Genomic DNA, 21363 nt, shown 5'->3' with positions numbered 1-21363 from the left:
TCGTCACCTCCTGGCGCAGGGTCTCCCATGAATATTCCTAGCTTCTTCTTCAGATCTTCATTCTTCTCTAGTAGTACTGCAATTTCCTCTTCATATCCATCGCGTGTAGACTTGAGTTCCTCTTCTAGCTCCATGTTCCTGGTCATCACCTTCTTCAGGTCTATCATGTTGGCGCACATCTGGTTCTCATGCCGAAGAATGTGCTGGTTTAACTCCTGGATGTAGGCTGCAATGGACTTGTCCCTCCTGGTGATGATCATCTCCCATTGCTCATCTCGGCGTCCACATATCTGGTAGATGGTGTCCTTAAGATCCTTGTGGTAAACTTCGCCGATGCGTCCCACGGCGATGTGAGCTGCCATGCTCTTTCCTAGACTCCAGGTTGGTGCATCAAAGGAAAACTCTATGGGCTCAGTAACTGGTGTGAATGTCCTTCCTGGGACATGTACTCGAATGGTCCAGTGCTCTTATTCCGGTAGAGTGGCGGTGTAGGTCTCGGTGAAGCTTGGTATTCCGATGTTCGGGTATCTAGTGGCCTCCTTCAAGTGTCGTCCAAAAGGGGTGTCTTCATCCGGTTGAGCAAACTTGTTTCTTGAATCCGCCATCTATAGAGTGGAAAGTGGAGAAGAGTCAGAAATGAGTAGAGAAGAATTACCTAAGGCTTATCTTAGTGGTTGCGTCCTACTGTCAGTATGTGCTCTGACACCATCTTGTAGCGATCTGACCTCAACCGGTCAAATCTCTGTGCATAAGTGTCATCCCTGGATCGGTAATGCTGACACACACAATACTTGAAGGATTTATAGAAGAGTTCAATCACGCACTTATTACATCGAATATCTCAAAAGAGAGTACTTATTAATATAATATGGCTGAAGGCCATCTAATAAAGAGAACAACGGAAGGCTTCAGAAGTGAAATGAGTCCATCAACTCCAATAGCATAGCTGAGTGCAAGACAATGACCTAGCGCACCTTACTCTTCGTCTGAAAAGTCTGCAACATAATACGTTGCAGCCCGAAATGGGCCAGCACATGGAATATGCTGGCAAAATAACACTGTAGAGCAATGAACAAGTAGCAGCTATAACTATATGCATATTTGGTTGGTGGCAGCTCTATGGTTATTTTTGCAGAAAGCTAGTTTTTCCATACAACACAGGAATATATTTTATTTAACTACAAGGTTTGTTGAAAACATTGAGAATGGTAACCCCATCTCAGTCCCAAATTAATAATCATTAATCCAACAAGTTAATTAAGTAAAGTGATGAGATCGACATAATAATTCAAGCACCAGATACTCAAGATGTCCATAACCGGGGACATGGCTAACCATGATTAGTTTGTACACTCTATAGAGGTTTGCGCACTTCTCCCCACAAGATTCGATCTCCTCCGTTTGATTTCTTGCACTGCATGATGTTTGAGAACGGATGACCAAGACACAGTCCTTCAGAAGCATTAGCCCTTTCGACAAGTAAACCGTACCACCTACATCCCCTACATCTGCTAGTTTACCACTAAAAGAGGTCACGCAACATACTCAACTATGTCAGAGCCCATAATGGCTTGTGGCTACACACGGAAGTTTCTAGCAGGAATAACTTTATGATCCCTTTGACCCTGGGTGGCGGACCATAGGATGATCACATGGATTCCCCTGGATCTCCTTGGACAACACTGGATTACCCCAGGTGCCCACAAACAATCCACCCAGATGTGTGTTAAATTAGACACCTTAAATAAACCCTTAGTTCATAATAACACTCACAACTATCATGAATCACTCAAACAAAACCACGTCTACGAGCATAGCATAACAGTATAAGCATAACGTAGAAGTAACTTCCAAGGTTTAATTGAAAAGGGCAATATGTACTACCTCAACAACTACTTCCCAATACCCACATGTTAAGCAGATCCTACTCATGCAATGTTTGAGGGTTGAGACTAATGCATAAAAACTGGGTAATAAAGGGGTATGATCAAAGTGTTACTTGCCTTGCTGACGATCTGAAAACCCTAGTGACTCGTAGTAGCACGCTTCACACTCTGGAAACTCTATCGCAAACAAACAATAACATACATAAGCACTCAAGCAAAATATGTAAGGGTAAAACTTAATAGAAAAGATCCAAATTGAAAGTTCAACTGAAGAGCTTCAATTTGCAAAAAGAATCAATCAAATCGGAATTACGAAACTCAAACTATGATCAAAAGAAGTTCAAATTCAAATCTGCTTGCAATCAAATTTTAAATTGTCAAAATCATGTTCAAGTTGGTTAACTGGAAAGAGGGGTCCGAGACGAAGATTTTGGCGTTGGTTTCACTGGATTTGGACGAACGAGCGAAAAGTTACGAGGGTTGAAAGATCAGGGGCTAATCTGTGATAAAAATAATCGCGGATAGGTCCCTGGCCGAAAATAAAAGAAAAGTCTATCGGAGGAACGTTCGCTATCAGGGACAAACGAGAGAATACTTTCGCTAATAGAGACGTTCGAGCAAACGCTCGCTAATTAGCGAACTAAAAAAACCGATCTAATGAAAACCTAAAAAACGGGCGACGGTTTTGGCGGTTTTACCGGTTCAACAAAAAACCCGGCAGCGGCGAGATCCAGCGAGATCTCCGGCGGTGGCGAGCAACGGTGAGGCGGGGCGGCGCTATGGGGCAGCGGCGCGCGCAGCAGCAGCAAGTGGCGGCGGCGACAAGAAGCGGCGGCTGCGGTGGCGGCGGCTGCGGCGGTGGGGCTGTGGTATTTAAGGAGGGGAGGGGGTGGCGGCGCCTTGGCGAAGGGGCGGTGCGAGGCGGGGTCCCGCTCGGACTCCCCTCGGCGTTCGTGCCTCGCACGGCGGTAGGAAGGCGACGGCACGGGAGCGGGCCGGCCTGCGCGGCTGGGCTTCGACCCAGTCGGGCGGGAAAAGATTTTTTTTAAATAAAATTTTGCCCGAATAAAAATCCTAATAAAATATAAAAAAATTCTAAAAATGCCAAAAACAATTTTCACCGTCTAAATAAAATATTTTGAACAAAGTGAACATTTTTCTGGCCTAAAAATGCAATTTTCAAAAATGCATATTTTTCTAATTCAAATAAAATAGCAAATAAAATCCAAATAAAATATTTACTTGATTTTAAATTGTTTCCTCCAATATTCCTCTCTTTTTGAAGAAGTCATATTATCTTCCCTCTTTTATTTTTAATATTGGAAATAATTGGAGAGGAAAATATTAAAATCATAATGATCCTCTTTTCAAATTTGAGAAAATTCAAATATGAAAATTTATGAAATCCCCAACTCTCTCCTTGGGTCCTTGAGTTGCTTAATATTTCTAGGATCACAACCAAAAATGCAAATAAAATATGAAATGCATATGATGACCTATGTATAACATCCAAATTGAAAAATTGGGATGTTACATATACCAGGTTCACGTGAATCTCTCTTCCGTCCAGTCCCCGAGGTCCAACATGGGCCATACGATTTGGCTCGAGCCTGGTGTAGCGTGTTTTCACCATCGCCCATGCCTCTCGTGCACCTTCCCGTCATGCTGAAGCCTTCCATACCTCAAAACTGTGCCGAGCACCTTTGAATAGGTTCGCCAAATCCCCCATACTTCCTGGAGGGGCATCGGATGGCCATAAGGCTTTGACCATACTCTTCATGGCTTTTCGGTCCCGCTTGTGCACTACGGAAAGCTAGTTTAGAACGTCACCTCAGAATCCGGATACTTCTTCTTCATGACGCCCGGTTAACAGACCTGCAAGAACAGCATTATAATACTCCGAATTACCGGATAATATGAGTTCCCTGGATGGTTCAAAGGTCATACCGAGTATGCCGCCTTTCAAATTTTTATTTTTTTAGTGCGTCCGACAATTGAGCCTTTAAGCTCTTTATCTCTTCGACTTGCTTATCCTTTTCCTCCTCCAGTTTGCTCTTTTGATCAATGGTTTGTGTTAGTACTCGATGACCGTCTGCTTCTTGCCTTTCAGTATATTCTTGGGCTTTCTTGGCAGCCTTTAAGCTCTCTTCAAGTTGACCTATAGATTCCGCTGCTAAAATACAACAATGTATGCTTAAACATCATTGCAGTGGATCATATTTTCTGGATACTATTTTTCCCTACCATGAGCTCCCCTCGCGAATTTCTTCATTTCTTCTAGCTCTGTGGTGGTGGCATTTAGCTTTGTCCGGCTCGTTTCAAGCTCCTGGGACAGTGTGTTGTTCTTCTCTTTGAGAACCTACGATCATAATGATCCTTAAATCGGTTGGTCTAACTGCTTCAAGTCTCGGGGGCTACTGGCATATATCTATTAAATTTACACAAACTCTTACTTGCATATCCTTTGAAAACAGGTGAGTGACTCCTGCAAGTCCGTCCCGGGTGGCTCGGATATATGCATCCACGGAGCTGGGTGCATTGAATTCCTGCTCAGTGAAAGCTGGAGCACGCATGGCCTCTTTTAGTCATCGATGATTCATCACGCTCTCCACTTCAGAATTTGTGACGGATACGTCATCTGAATCCTCATGAGGTGGATGATTTGGCGCTGCATCCATATTGGCTCTCGTCCTGGTTGATGAGTCCAGTGCCGGATTAGCTAGTGATCGGCTAACTGGGTCTTCGAATATGGTTCGTCGTATGCTCCTTGTGAAATAAGATGGGAGGAGAAGTGTGACAATCTGGTCTTATGCCTAAGCACATAATAAAGGTTATACCTCTTTGATGAAGGAGGGGGCTCGAAGGCGCTCCCAGTTTCCTTTCGCTTTGAACGCTCGCCCTGCGTAGGCGCTATCTTCCTAGAGGCCTCCCTCGATGGAGTGCGGCTCGCTGAGCGCCGACCCTTTGGAGCACGATTCAGTGCGATGGGTGAGGTGCAAGTGGGTGGCCCCTTTTTTGGGGATGTCTTCTGAGTACTTACATCGGAGAAAGGGAGAAGGACAGGGTAATTGGACATAATAGCCACTTCCGAGCCGTCAAGGCTTGCTTGATAAAAGACTCCATTTCAAGCTCTATAAATATATCCGGATCCTTGCGGAATCCGTGGTCTTCGTTGCGAGCATAGTCCTCTAGCTGTGGGGAGGGGCAATGAACCTTTTCGACCACCTTCCTCCATGTTTGTTTTAAGATGACCACAATAATTTGATTAGCACATCTCAATAATGAGGTAGGACAATGCTGATAATCAAAAACTTACCCATTCGATAGGGTTATACATGGAAAAACCTTCCCAACAATTTAAACGAGTGAATTCTTCTTTCCCCCCCCCCTTATAAAGATCTGCCAGAATGGTGGCCAGAGCGGCTGGGGTATTCAGGCCCCGGCGCTTGTAACGAGACACGTCGTCCGTTCCGTTGTAACACCATAAAGGGTGCCCCCTAGACTGGAGGGGCTGGATGCATCGCTTTATCACGATGGCCATGACTTCGATTATCGAGAGTTTGGAATGGGCAAGTACCCCAACCTTGTTAACTAACCTCTTTACTTACGCATTGTCTCCTTGCTTGGGGCTCTGGGGGCACCAATTGAAGCATTTCTTCAAAGGAGCACTGGAGAATTCAGGAAGTCCACGCCAAACTGGGTCCGGAAGGGGAATGTCAATATAAAACCATTCCGAAGTCCATTCTTCGGATTCCTTCATGGGAGTTTCGATGAGGTAAACTGATCCGGCTATGCGCCATACATCAGCGCTGCCCACTTCAAGTATGAAACCCCCTTGGGAACGAGGGACGAGGCAAAAGAAGTTTATCCACAGTTTGAAATGAGCCTCGCAGCCTAAAAACAGGTCGCAGAGAGCGACAAAACCCGAAATGTGCAGGATAGAACCTGGTGTGAGGTTGTGCATCTGGATCCCGTAGAATTCCAATAGAGCTCTGAGGAAGGGGTGGATCGGAAATCCTAATCCCTCAGAAGAAATGAGATGAAGCACACCCTCTCCTCCTTGTTGGGGCTGGGGAAAATTTCTGCTAGCACCTCATTGCCGATCGAGGCCAATCCCGCCCGCACAAAGACTAGATCTACGGGAGGGAGATATCCCTCCGTATGAAGTCGACTCAGCTAGAGGTGAGACACTGAGCAGCTTTGCCACTCACCCACTTGAGGACCATGAGGGCGCGAGGAAGAGCTAGGGGCGTTTGCCATGTTTTGAAGTTTTTCATGGTTTGCTCTGATGCTCTTTGCGCGATGTGGGATGGCATTTGGGGATCTAACCTCCTTATATAGATGTCGCCCTTGCGTGGTAAAAAATTATGGACCATTCGCATTCGCCTGACGCGTGGAAATCGAGGCAACGACAGGAAGGAATCGTAAAGGCAGGGCATAAAGGTCAAAATCGGACTGTTATCAATTCGGATTATGATGAAGAACCCGCCTTGCAAAGCCGAAGACATAAGCCGGATACTACATCGTCATTGAAGGCAAGTTCGGGAGCTACTGAGGGAGTCCTGGATTAGGGGGTCCTCAGGTGTCCGATCTATTCGATATGGGCTAGACTGATGGGTCATGAAGAGAAAGCAGAAGACCACCTTCCGTGTCCGGGTAGGACTCCTATGTGCATAGAACGACAAGTTTAGTGTCCGGGTGTAATACTTCCTTCCTTTGTGAACCGACTCTGTACAACCCTAGGCCCCTCCGGCGTGTAAAGAAACCTGAGGGTTTAGTCCACCCTCTCTTGCCTTTGCCTGCACTCCAAATAAGGAAAGGGGGCGTGGCTTGGGAGAGACCCCAAGTAGGATTCCTCCTACTTGGGCGCCCCCTTGGCTGCTCCTACCTCCCTCCCACCTATATATATGTGGGAGGGGGCACCTAACAAAAAAACAGACAATGGCCTAGCCGTGTACGGCGCCCCCTGCACCATTTGCACCCCCGATCATATTTTTGTAGTGCATAGGCGAAGCCCTGCGGAGATCACTTCACCATCACAGTCACCACGCCGTCGTGCTGTCAGAACTCATCCACTACCTCGCCGTCTTGCTGGATCAAGAAGGCGCGGACGTCCTCGAGCTGAACGTGTGCTGAACATGGAGGTGACGTACATTCGGTACTCGATTGGTTGGATCGCAAAGAAAGTTCGACTACATCAACCGCGTTGTGAAACGCTTCCGCTTATGGTCTACAAGGGTATGTAGACATACTCTCCCCCTCTCGTTGCTATATATGCATCTCCATGGATAGATCATTGCATGTGCATAGATTTTTTTTCCATGCAACGTTTCCCAATAGTGGTATCAGAGCCAGGTCTATGCGTAGATGATATGCACGAGTAGAACACAAAGAGTTGTGGGCGGTGATAGTCATAATGCTTACCACCAACGTCTTATTTTGATTCGGCGGTATTGTGGGATGAAGCGTCCCAGACCAACCTTACATTCCACACACATGAGACCGGTTCCATCGACAGACATGCAACTAGTTTTGCATAAAGGTGGCTGGCGGTTGTCTGTTTCTCCTACTTCAGTTGAATCGAATTTGACTATGGCCGGTCCTTGAAGAAGGTTAAAATAGCAAACTTGATAATCATAGTTGTGGTTTTTACATAGGTAAGAACGGTTCTTGCTAGAAGCCCGTAGCAGCCACGTAAAACTTGCAACAACAAAGTAGAGGACGTCTAACTTGTTTTTGCAAGGCATGTTGAGATGTGATATAGTCAAGATATGATGTGATATATGTTGATGTATGAGATGATCATGTTTTGTAATATCGACAACCGGCAGGAGCCTTAGTGCCGTCTCTTTATTGTATGAAGTGCAAGCGCCATGTAATTGCTTTACTTTATCACTATGTGTTAGCGATAGTTGTAGAAGCAATAGTTGGTGTGACGACCTCGACGCAACGATGCTATGATGGATATCAAGGTGTCAAGCCAGTGACGATGGAGATCATGACGATGCTTTGGAGATGGAGATCAAAAGCACAAGATGGTGATGGCCATATCATGTCACATATTTTGATTGCATGTGATGTTTATCATTTATGCATCTTATTTTGCTTAGAGCGATGATATCATTATAAGATGATCCCTTCACTTAATTTCAAGATAAAAGTGTTCTTCCCTGAGTATGCACCGTACAGTTCATCGTTTTGAGACACCACGTGATGATCGGGTGTGATAGACTCTACGTTCACATACAATGGGTGTAAGACAGTTTTGCACACGTAGAATACTTGGGTTAAACTTGGCGAGCCTAACATGTACAAACATGGTCTCGGAACACTGGAGACCGAAAGGTCGAATGTGAGTCATATAGTAGATATGATCAACATAGAGATGTTCACCATTGATGACTACCCCGTCTCACATGATGATCGGACATGGGTTAGTTGATTTGGATCATGTATCACTTATATAACTTGAGGGGTGTTTATTTAAGTGGGAGTTCTTTAGTAATTTGATTAATTGAACTTAAATTTATCATGAACTTAGTCTTATAGTTTTACATATCTATGTTGTAGATCAATATCTCGCGATTTAGCTCCCCTATTTTTCATATGTTCCTAGAGAAAACTAAGTTGAAATACGATAGTAGCAATGATGCGGACCGGGTCCGTGATCTGAGGATTATCCTCATTGCTGCACAGAAGAATTATGTCCTTGATGCACCGCTAGCTGACGAACCTGTTGTAGGAGAAGATGTAGACGTTATGAACGTTTTCTAAGCTCGATATGATGACTACTTGATATTTTAGTGCGCCATGCTTTACGTCTTAGAACAAGGACTTCAAAAATGTTTTGAATGCCATGGAGCATAGGAGATGTTCCCAGAGCTGAAAATTGGTATTTTAGATTCATGCCCGTGTCAAGAGGTGCGAGACCTCTGACAAGTACTTTGCCTACAAGATGGAGGAGAATAGCTCAGCCAGTGAGCATGTACTTAGAATGTCTGGATATTACAATCGCTTGAATCAAGTGGGAGTTAATCTTACAGATAAGATAGTGATTGACAGAGTTCTCTAGTCACTATTGCCAAGCTACTAGAACTTCGTGATGAACTATAATATGCAAGGGATGACACAAACGATTCCCAAGCTCTTCGTGATGCTAAAATCGGCGAAGGTAGAAATCAAGAAAGATCATCAAGTGTTGATACTTAACAAGACCACTAGTTTCAAGAAAAAGGGCGAGGGAAAGAAAGGGAACTTCAAGAAGAATGGCAAGAAAGTTGCCACTCCCGTGAAGAAGCCCAAAGCTGGACCCAAGCATGAAACTGAGTGCTTCCACTTCAAAGGAAATGGTCACTAGAAGTGAAACTACCCCAAATACTTGGCAGATAAGAAGGATGGCGAAGTGAACAAAGGTATATTTGATATACATGTTATTGATATGTATTTTACTAGTGTTCGTAGTAACCCCTAGGTATTTGATACAGGTTCAGTTGCTACGATTAGTAACTCGAAACAGGAGTTGCAGAGACTAGTTAAAAGCGAGGTGACGACGTGTGTTGGAAATGATTGCAAGGTTGATATGATCACCATCGCACACTCCATCTACCTTCGGGATTAGTGTTGAACCTAAATAAATGTTATTTGGTGTTTGAGTTGAGCATGAATATGATTAGATCATGTTTATTGCAATACGTTGATTCATTTAAGTTAGAGAATAATTGTTGCTCTGTTTACATGAATAAAACCTTCTATGGTCATACATCCAATGTGAATGGTTTATTGAATCCCTATCGTAGTGATACACATATTTATAATATTGATGCCAAAAGATGCAAACTTGATAATGATAGTGGAACATACTTGTGGCACCGCCATTTAGGTCATATTGGTGTAAAGCGCATGAAGAAACTCCATGCAGATGGACTTTGGGAATCACTTGATTATGAATCATTTGATACTTGCGAACCATGCCTCATGGGCAAGATGACTAAAACTCCGTTCTCCGGAACAATGGAGCGAGCTAATGACTTATTGGAAATAATACATACCGATGTATGTGGTCCGATGAGTGTTGAAGCATGTGGCGGGTATCGTTATTTTCTGACCTTAATAGATGATTTGAGTAGGTATGGCTATATCTACTTGATGAAACACAATTCTAAAAAAAATTGAAAAGTTCAAAGAATTTCATAGTGAAGTGGAGAGTCATTGTAACAAGAAAATAAAGTTTCTACGATTTGATCGCGGAGGCGAATATTTGAGTTACGAGTTTGACCTTCATTTAAAACAATGTGGAATAGTTTCACAACTCACGCCACCTGGAACACCAGAGCGTAATGGTGTGTTCGAACATCGTAACCGTACTTTATTAGATATGGTGCGTTCTATGATGTCTACCGATTTGCCACTGTCGTTTTGGGGTTATGCATTAGAGACAGCCGCATTCATGTTAAATAGGGCACCGTCTAAATCCATTGAGACGACACCATATGAACTGTGGTTTGGCAAGAAAGCTAAGTTGTCATTTCTTAAAGTTTGGGGATGCGATGCTTATATCAAAAGGCTTCAGCCTGATAAGCTCAAACCTAAATCGGAGAAGTGCGTCTTCATAAGATACCCTAAATAAACTATTGGGTACACCTTCCACCACTGATCCGAAGGCAAGATCTTTGTTGCTAAGAATGGGTCCTTTCTAGAGAAGGAGTTTCTCTCGAAAGAAGTGAGTAGGAGGAAAGTAGAACTTGATGAGGAAATTGTACCTTCTTTCGAATTGGAGAGTAGCACATCAGAGAAATATGTTATCGTGATGCCTACACTAACTGGAGAGGAAACTAATGATGATGATCATGAAACTTCGGACCAAGTTACCACTGGACTTTGTAGGTTAAACAGAGCACGTTTTGCACCAGAGTGGTATGATAATCCTGTCCTGGAAGTCATGTTATTAGACCATGGCAAACCTAGATTCCGATAAATGGCTTGAGGCCATGAAATCTAAGATAGGATCCATGTATGAGAACAAAGTGTGGACTTTGGTGGATTTGCCCGATGATCGGCAAGCCATTAAGAATAAATGGATTTTCAAGAGGAAGACAGACACTAATGGTAATATCACTATCTACAAAGCTCGACTTGTTGCAAAATGTTTTCGACAAGTTCAAGGGGTTGACTACGATGAGACTTTCTCACCCGTAGCGATGCTTAAGTCTGTCTGAATCATGTTAGCAAGTCCCACATTTTATAATTATGAAATCTGGCAAATGGACGTCAAAACTGCATTCCTTAATGGATTTCTTGAAGAACAGTTGTATATGATGCAACCATAAGGTTTTGTCGATCATAAAGGTGCTAACAAAGTGTGCAAGCTCCAGTGATCCATCTATGGACTGGTGCAAGCATCTCAGGGTTGGAATATACGCTTTGATGAGGTGATCAAAGCATATGGTTTTATACAGACTTATGGTGAAACATGTATTTACAAGAAAGTGAGTGGGAACTCTGTAGCATTTCTGATATTATATGTGGATGACATTTTGTTGATTGGAAATGATATAGTATTTCTGAATAGCATAAAAGCGATACTTGAATAAGAATTTCTCAATGAAAGACATCGGTGAAGCTAGTTATATATTGGGCATCAAGATCTATAGGGATAGATCGAGACGCTTAATAGGACTTTCACAAAGCACATATCTTGACAAGATTTTGAAGAAGTTAAAAATGGATTAGTCAAAGAAAGGGTTCTTGCCTATGTTGCAAGGTGTGAAGTTGAGTAAGACTCAAACCCCGACCACGGCAGAAGATAGAGAGAGAATGAAAGTCATTCCCTATGCCTCGGCCATAGATTCTATAAAGTATGCCATGCTGAAGGAAATGTGCCCTAGAGGCAATAATAAAGTTGTTATTTATATTTCCTTATATCATGATAAATGTTTATTATTCATGCTAGAATTGTATTAACTGGAAACTTAGTACATGTGTGAGTACATAGACAAACATAGTGTCCCTAGTATGCCTCTACTTGACTAGCTCGTTAATCAAAGATGGTTAAGTTTCCTAGCCATGGACATGTGTTGTCATTTGATGGACGGGATCACATCATTAGAGAATGATGTGATGGACAAGACCCATCTGTTAGCTTAGCACTATGATTGTTTAGTTTATTGCTATTGCTTTCTCCATGACTTATACATGTTCCTATGAGTATGAGAATATGCAACTCCCGAATACCGGAGGATCACTTAGTGTGCTATCAAATGTCACAATGTAACTGGGTGATTATAAAGATGCTCTACATGTGTCTCCGATGGTGTTTGTTGAGTTGGCATAGATCGAGAATAGGATTTGTCACTCCGTGTTTCGGAGAGGTATCTCTGGGCCCTCTCGGTAATGCTCATCACTATAAGCCTTGTAAGCAAAGTGATTAATGAGTTAGTTGCAGGATGATGCATTACGGAACGAGTAAATAGACTTGTTGGTGACGAGATTGAACTAGGTATGATGATACCGATGATCGAATCTTGGGCAAGTAACATACCGATGACAAAGGGAACAACGTATGTTGTTATGCGGTTTGACCGATAAAGATCTTCGTAGAATATGTTGGAACCAATATGAGCATCCAGGTTCCGCTATTGGTTATTGACCGGAGATGTGTCTCGGTCATGTCTACATAGTTCTCGAACCCGTAGGGTCCGCACGCTTAACGTTCGATGATGATTTGTATTATGAGTTTTGTGATTTGATGTACCGAAGGTTGTTCGGAGTCCCGGATGAGATCATGGACATGACGAGGAGTCTCGAAATGTTCGAGACATAAAGATTGATATATTGGACCATGTTATTCGGACACCGGAAGTGTTCCGGATAGTTTCGGATAAAATTGGAGTGCCGGAGGGGTTACCGAAACCCCCCAGGGAAGTAATGGGCCTTAGTGGGCCTTAGGGGAGAGAGAGGGTAGCAGCCAGGAGGTGGCGCCCCCCCCCCCCTCAAGGGGAGTCCAAATAAGACTAGGGGAGGGGGTGCGGCCCCTTTTTCCCTCTCCCTCTCCCTCTCCCTCTCCTTCCTTCTTCTCCTACTTGGAGTAGGATTCCCCCCCTCCCTTGGGTGCGCCCCTTGTGGCCGGCCGGCCTCCTCCTCCCCTCCTTTATATATGAGGGAGGGGGCATCCCATAGACACACAAGTTGATCTTTAGCCGTGTGCGGTGCCCCCCTCCCACAGTTTTACACATCGGTCATATTGTCGTAGTGCTTAGGCGAAGCCCTGCGTTGGTAACTTCATCATCACCGTCAACATGCCGTCGTGCTGAAGGAACTCACCCTCGGCCTCAACTGGATCAAGAGTACGAGGGACGTTACCGAGCTGAACGTGTGCAGATCGCGGAGGTGCCATGCGTTCGGTACTTGATCGGTTGGATCGCGAAGATGTTCGACTACATCAACCGCGTTACTAAATGCTTCCGCTTTCGGTCTACGAGGGTACGTAGGCACACTCCCTTCTCGTTGCTATGCATCTCCTAGATAGATCTTGCGTGATCGTAGGATTTTTTTTTGAAATACTGTGTTCCCCAACAGTGGCATCCGAGCCAGGTCTATGCGTAGATGTTATATGCATGAGTAGAACACAAAGAGTTGTGGGCGATAATAGTCATACTGCTTACCAACATGTCATATTTTGATTCGGCGATATTGTTGGATGAAGCGGTCCAGACCGACATTACATGACCGTTCATGAGACTGGTTCTATCACCGTGGTTCGCACACAGGTGGCTAGTGGGTGTCTGTTTCTCCAACTTTAGTTGAATCAAGTGTGACTACGTTTGGTCCTTATTGAAGGTTAAAACAACACACTTGACAAAAAATCATTGTGGTTTTTGAATCGAGTGTGACTACGGGAAGATGTATTTTTCACGTGTTTTTGCATTTTCTTGGGTTTTTTCCCTTATGTATTCCTAGGTTTTCAAGAAAAAAATTACCTTTTTTTCTGGCGTGAAGCACAGCGGGTGGAAAGAACAGTTGTAACTCTTGGGGAAGCAGAGTTGTGCTTTTTCGTGAACCACACATGTGTTGACGTGAAGCACATATGTGCTTACCGCAGCTGTGCTTCTCAAGAAGTGAAAAATCATGATTGTGTTTCCGTGTGACCGTTGTGCTTCTCAGAAAGTGAAAAAATAGAGTTGTGCTTCACGGTGAAGCACGGATGTGCTTCCCAAAAAGTGAAAAAGCAGAGGCATGGTTCCAGAAAAAGTGAAAATACAGATGTGCTTCCGATTTTTGGTTTTTAAACCTTTTTCGGGTTCACTTTTTCCGGTTTCTTTTTTTATTGTTTTTTCTAGTATTTCCGGTTTTCTGTTTTTTGGGTTTTTTATTTTTGGATTTTTGGGTTTTCATGGAAAAAATCGCCCAAACCTCATACCATGGGATCTAGTTTTGAAGTTCTTTGTGCGAGAAACGAAACGGTGAAAATGGTTCGTAATTTGGACACATGGTCAAGAGATAAAAGTTTAGAAAAGAAAGCGTGAACGAAAAAAGCACAAAACATCCAGTTTATGAAAAGTGCCCCACATGCAATGCACTATTTATCACCACGAGAGGAGGTGGGAGTGAACGATGCAAGGGATACCCTGTAACTAGTGATTTCGAGACTTCACTCAGGGCAGGCATATGGCAATTATCCAGTCAAATCCTTCGTTGGGCCAGTGGAGTCTATCTAGAAACAAATTCTGCTTGATAACATGCGATGGGCTGCTTTAGTCGTAGCCCAACTTGTCTAAAACAATAACGGTGGCCCAACCACGAAACCGCTCAACTCTTAAGTATACTCCATTAAGAAGCACAACCGCCACCAGAATTTGCCCAATCACCCCTTGAAAAAAAAATACAATGTCGTCTTGAGATGAACGTTCTTGCGGTGGGTACCTTGTCATTGAAAATAAAAGGTCATCTAGTTCTCCTCCTTCTGCGGCGATGCTTTACCGGCTGATGTTACGGAGTTAGAATTATGTTTCCTCCGCATATTCAGTGCAATTGCTCTTGCAGAGTTTAGGTTTGTGTCTTGCTGAGCCGATCTTTCAGATCTGTTGAGTTTTTGTCAGTGTGTTTTGTTGTTTTTGTTGATTTTATTTTTTATGGAGCTGGCATCTTTCCTTGTGCAATAAAGTAAAGGTCTTGTGGCTCGATGGCCTACACTTCTACAGAAACATTCCCTGTCCAACTCCGGTCATCTCTCATGGCTTTACCTCTTTTTGGATTGGCAAATCAAGTGGCTCTCTGCTACTTGTATTTGTAACCAGTTCATGCATGTGTAGGAGTGACGGTGTCGCTGCCCCAGTCTAGTTGTAGTGTTTTTGTTGTACCTCTTATATAGAAGTGTAGGCCATCTTTGATACCAAGCATTATGATGTAATTGGTGTCGTGCTTGAAAGAAATATAAGAATCGTTAAGTGATCCAAACGATCTTATATTTCTTTGCAGAGGTAGTATTTCCGAAGAAAAGGCGAAAAAGGTACCACTGATTGCTTGATACGATTGTTTTCACTGATTTCACATATATAATCATCATAGTATTTGAAAATGACAATGCGCATCCGCGTCATGTACCACTTGTGACTAAAAAGTGATTGTTTTCACGCTCCTACACCATACCAAAGTACGAGCTTCCGACTGATTATTCAGTTGCAGCTATACGCAGCTGATAAAAAATTCCAAGCCAAGACAATATTGTATTAACTTCAGATCTTACCTGCATGGATCTCACATCTTCAGGAAACAACTGCTCCTAACTCTTCAGAGTACTGATCAGTGTGTATCTATGTATAAAAAAGATTATTTACATGTTTATTCAGGTACTGGGAACAACAAATCCATGGCCAGTCCTGCAGAATTAACCTAATGTGGCCTTATCTAGCAAGGACCATTTTCATATCAAGGTGTGAGAATAGCTACTTACCGAGCATCTAAACCTATCACACTTCATAACCTATCAGAACTGAGAACTAAACTCTTGTAAGAGCAGAAATCCACCAAAAGGTCATGGAATGGAGGGCAATGAAACAAATTAGGTACAACATCTGCACAAGTATCAACGAAAGCAAAAATATAAACACAAGATGAACTCATACTACAGAAAGACCACAAACGTCACGTCTGTGAAAAAATAATATCGAAATCTCATGTACAAGAGATGAAGCATATGTACATCTTCACCAGAAAAAACCTCAATTCTTCATCATCTGATCCTGAACATATTGCTAGGCGTAGTTCAAATCCCCTCCATTACCGTTTTCTTGGCTTATATCTACCTTTCTGGAAAGGAACATACCAAAACTCACTGCATTTTGAAACTTCTTGATCCCCCAGCAGCTACAACAAGATAAATCACCCGGACACACACTGGAAACCCTTGCAGACTGCAAGCCAAGCAGCAAACAATACCACACAAACAAGAACATCAACAATGATGATGATCTTCACATGGCGCATCCACAGTGACCGCGACGACTGCTGCCTCCGTAGCCTGGATTGGCTTGTGCTGCGCTCCAATGACATGCCGCCAACATCCTCTGGCTGCACATCAATTCTCAAACCTCTTGTGCCATGGTGCTCATCGTCGCCATCCCCCATAGGCATCCCCTTCTCCTTTGCCTTCTTCTTATCCTTCCTGCCACTGCCTTTTCCAAGAAGAGGCGCCTTCGACGATGTGCAGCCCGAGCTGCCATTCGACCCTCCCCTTTGCGCACCACCCTCAGGAACAAGTGCGGCACGGGGCATCTTCTCCAGTGAAGCAACCAGCCTCTGGACAGCCGGAACCAGAGCGTCATGGAACCCATTCCTATTCGTGTTCCTGAACTCATCCTGCACACGCTCCAGGAACTGCAAGGCACCCACATGCCCGACGCTCGGGTCGATGATGGCGAAAAAGGTGTGCCCGTCTGCCATCAGATAGCCGTAGCTCCTCGACCCCGAAGTGTGGATGTAATGCCGGTGGTAGGGAGGCACGTTCTCGAGGCAGAGCGCCGCCGTGGCCTCGGTCTGCGAGTCACCATCCTTGCTGCTGTAGCTGTATATGACCTTGTTCCCCTTGGCAATGCAGCAGTACACCGTGTTGTCGGCCGACGAGCTCATCCGCGGGTCCTCCTCTGCAACGTCAACCTCCAGGGGCTTGGCGCGCGACGACACTAGCTTCACAGACCTGGATCGGCGAGAATTCATCAAAAGCCCCCGAAGGCCGAAGCGACAGCTTCACCCTTCGTACGGACAACAACCTGCCCCAATTCCGAACCGCAAGAACCGGGGCCCTCTCCGGCAGGATCCAGCCCACAAGAACGGAATCCGGCAGCGATTCAGGCCGGCCCTCCTCTCCGGCGACCGGCGGCGGCTTCTTGGCAGGGGGGCGGCGGGGAGGATCACGGATCAAGAACTGGAAAGATCAGCGGAGCGCGGTTAGTGTCCGCCGCAATTCGCGCGAGCGACAGCCTCTGCCCCCATTACTAGCCTAGAATCGCGCATCAAGGAGTCGAGAAAAGACCATTTCTTGATCACGGAAAATAAAGAAAGTGATCTGGGGAATAAATACCTGGATAAAAATGGCGTGGCCGCCTGGCGAGGGGAGGAGGGCGGATCAGAGGGGCGCTGTCCTGGATGGAGATTTGGACAAGGAGAGAATGAGACCGAGGAAGGCGAGGGGGGAGAGAGAGATCATATTATTGTCGGGGAAGACGGAGGGCGAAGACTTGGCCGGGGCGGGGGTGGGGTGGGGATTTGACTCGGCAACGAGGGGGAGGAGGAACGGTGGTGACGCGGTTTGAGAGGTTTGAGCGAGCATCGTGTCGTCTGCCGTGTGTGTGTGTGCGCATTTCTTTTCCTAGGAAATCGTCCAAAGCTACTACTACTACCATGTAGCTTTCGGATCATTATTGAGTCGTACGAAAATGCTTTAAAAGAATGGTATGTAGAGAATAGAGTTGGGTTTGTGATTTAGGTTGAGTGCCAACTTGGGAATATGATATTTTCTTTTCATGTTTAATCTTTCACAAATAGAGTTGAGTATGTGATTTAGGTTGACTATCGTTTAGATCAATACAATTTGGATCCCGATGCAAAAATGTAATACTTTCTCCGTTTCATAATGCAGTGCATACATATTTTCTGAAAAGTCAAACTTAGCAAACTTGATTAAGTTTATGAAGACCATACATCTACAATATGAAATTTTAACTCGTGATGTATCCGATGATATGTATTGGTATTCGAAATCAAAAAGAAATCTCTCTAAACATGGTCAAACTTCGTAAAGTGTGACTTTTGTTAAATTCTATACACAATACATTACGAAACGGCGGGAGCTCCGTAAGATTCACATTATTTAAAAAAACTATGATTTCACTTATAACGCATGCTTTGTTGGGTCTGATCCGCTTAACCGGAATCATTTTCTTCCTCCTCTCCCATTCCCTGGGCGACAAGTGTGGTTGCGGCTGATCTACCACCTCACCTCTAAGATGATGGGTGGCCTCTTTCGTTGTCTTCACTTCAGCAAAGGGAGGGACGGATATCCCATGGCTTTGGCTCGATGGTGGTAAGGTTAGGAATAAATTTGAAGTTTATCTCAGATCGGCGGTGGTAAGACTATGGTGTCACTGTCGGCATGAAATAAGGTCTTCCCACCTCACGCCTCATTTTGGTGGTGTTTCTTTGTATCGTTGGGAGGCGTGTGAAGAAAGGTTCGCCCCCAAATCTGGTTCTTCATGTCTGACTTTTTCTTTCGTGGATTTGTCTCGGTGGCATTGTCCTACGGAGCAGGCAACGTGACTATACGCCTTGGTCCTCCGGCTTTAGTTCTGCCCAATGAAGTTGCCTCGCCTCAGCCTCGGCGAGGAACGTGAATGTGTGAGATTTTTGTTCCCAGCTCTGTCTGGTTGGACCGATGGTGTTCTACAGGCCTTCTCCGGCGTTTTCTTCTTTGAAGTGACGACTTGTTACGGAGATCAAAGCTACTGACGATGACATGTACCTAGGGTAGGGCAATACACCTAATCTAAGCACCCTTCCCAAGGACACTGCCCTACAGACAAAGACATTCAAAGGACAGCAAATTCTATCGACTGGAATCACCTCAAGATGCAACCCACTCGGCCATGAGTTCCACTCGGATAACCCAATTCCATTCGACCAGGATATAATCATTCGACCACATCAGAAACCACTCAGAGTACAGAAGATCTAAGGTCACTCTAGATGACAACGGTCGGGCATTCACTCCATAGTCTTAAGAGTCATTTATATCACTTTAATGCTGACGTACCAGTAACGTCCCCTCTTTATGTACATTGAACCCTATGTAACGGGGGATGGCTGGGGTCCTGGCGCACTCTATATAAGTCACCCCCTCCTCTAGGATAAGGGTTCGCACCCCCTGTAACTTCACGCATAATCTAATCGACCAAGCCTCTGGGCACCGAGACGTAGGGCTCTTACTTCCTCTGAGAAGGGCATGAACTCGTAAATCTTGCATGCACAACTTCACCGTAGTTAGGATCTTGCCTCCTCATACCTACCCCATTCTACTGTCAGACTTAGAACCACGACAGTTGGCGCCCACCGTGGGGCGGGTGTCTTAGCGACTTTCCAGTGAGGTTGCGATTTCTCCGAGTCCTATCATCATGGTTTCCGGCGGAGGTTTGGCTGAGGGCCGCGAGATCCATCTCGACGCGCTTGTTTTCATGGCTGACGACTCCGCTGTTGGAAATATGCCCTAGAGGAAATAATAAAATGGTTATTATTATATTTCCTTGTTCATGATAATTGTCTATTGTTCATGCTATAATTGTGTTATCTAGAAATCGTAATACATGTGTGAATATATAGACCACAACATGTCCCTAGTAAGCCTCTAGTTGACTAGCTCGTTGATCAATAGATGGTTACGGTTTCCTGACCATGGACATTGGATGTCATTGATAACAGGATCACATCATTAGGAGAATGATGTGATGGACAAGACCCAATCCTAAGCATAGCACAAGATCGTGTAGTTCGTCTGCTAGAGCTTTTCAAAGTGTCAAGTATCATTTCATTAGACCATGAGATTGTGCAACTCCCGGATACCGTAGGAGTGCTTTGGGTGTACCAAACGTCACAACGTAACTGGGTGGCTATAAAGCTACACTACAGGTATCTCCGAAAGTGTCTGTTGGGTTGGCATGAATCGAGACTGGGATTTGTCACTCCGTATGACGGAGAGGTATCTCTGGGCCCACTCGGTAATGCATCATCATAATGAGCTCAGTGTGACTAAGCAGTTGGTCACGAGATCATGTGTTACGGAACGAGTAAAGTGACTTGCCGGTAACAAGATTGAACAAGGTATTGGGATACCGACGATCGAATCACGGGCAAAGTAACGTACCGATTGATAAAGGGAATTGAATACGGGATTGATTGAATCCTCGACATCGTGGTTCATCCGATGAGATCATCGTGGAATATGTGGGAGCCAACATGGGTATCCAGATCCCGCTGTCGGTTATTGTCCAGAGCGGTGTCTCGGTCATGTCTGCATGGTTCCCGAACCCGTAGGGTCTACACACTTAAGGTTCCGTGACGCTAGGGTTGTAGAGATATTAGTATGCGGTAACCCGAAAGTTGTTTGGAGTCCCAGATGAGATCCCGACGTCACGAGGAGTTCTGGAATGGTCCGGAGGTAAAGATTTATATATAGCAAGACCAGTTTCGGCCACCGGGAAAGTTTCGGGGGTCACCGGTATTGTACCAGGACCACCGGAAGGGTCCCGGGGGTCCACCGGGTGGGGCCACCTATCCCGGAGGGCCCCATGGGCTGAACTGGGAAGGGAACCAGCCCTTGGTGGGCTGGTGCGCCCCCCTTGGGCCTCCCCCTGCGCCTAGGGTTAGAAACCCTAGGGGTGGGGGCGCCTCCACTTGGCTTGGGGGGCAAGCCACCCCCTTGGCCGCCGCCCCCCCCCCATCTAGATGGGATCTAGAGGGGCCGGCGCCCCCTGGCCCCTATATATAGTGGAGGGGAGGGAGGGCAGCCGCACCCCAAGTCCCTGGCGCCTCCCTCTCCCTCCGTGACACCTGTCCATCTCGTTGGTGCTTGGCGAAGCCCTGCCGAGATCCCGCTGCTTCAACCACCACGCCATCGTGCTGCTGGATCTCCATCAACCTCTCCTCTCCCCTTGCTGGATCAACAAGGAGGAGACGTCTCTCCCAATCGTACGTGTGTTGAACGCGGAGGTGCCGTCCGTTCGGCGCTCGGTCATCGGTGATTTGGATCACGACGAGTACGACTCCATCAACCCCGTTCTCTTGAACGCTTCCGCTCGCGATCTACAAGGGTATTTAGATGCACTCCTCTTCCCCTCGTTGCTAGATGACTCCATAGATTGATATTGGTGATGCGTAGAAAATTTTTAAATTTCTGCTACGTTCCCCAACATCCGTTGGCTTCAGGAAGGTCCCC

At 45.2% G+C, this 21363-nt stretch overlaps 1 protein-coding gene across 1 annotated transcript; it reads right to left on the bottom strand.

Annotated features, from left to right (window-relative positions):
- Nucleotides 1–15984: 15984 nt before the first annotated feature.
- Nucleotides 15985–17662, bottom strand: LOC125521764 (phytolongin Phyl1.1). The gene is made up of 2 exons (XM_048686827.2): nucleotides 17461–17662; nucleotides 15985–17304 (listed from the first exon to the last, which is right to left on the bottom strand). The coding sequence occupies exon 2, from the start codon at nucleotides 17094–17096 to the stop codon at nucleotides 16263–16265; it is 834 nt and encodes a 277-aa protein (XP_048542784.1). The 5' UTR covers nucleotides 17097–17304; nucleotides 17461–17662; the 3' UTR covers nucleotides 15985–16262.
- Nucleotides 17663–21363: the final 3701 nt, after the last annotated feature.

This window comes from Triticum urartu, chromosome 7A, assembly GCF_056163025.1.
Source record: "Triticum urartu cultivar PI428250 chromosome 7A, HENAU_Tu73, whole genome shotgun sequence".
Lineage (NCBI taxonomy): Eukaryota > Viridiplantae > Streptophyta > Magnoliopsida > Poales > Poaceae > Triticum > Triticum urartu.
The sequence above is the reverse complement of the archived record's forward strand: the minus strand, read 5'-3'. Positions and strand labels throughout refer to the sequence as shown.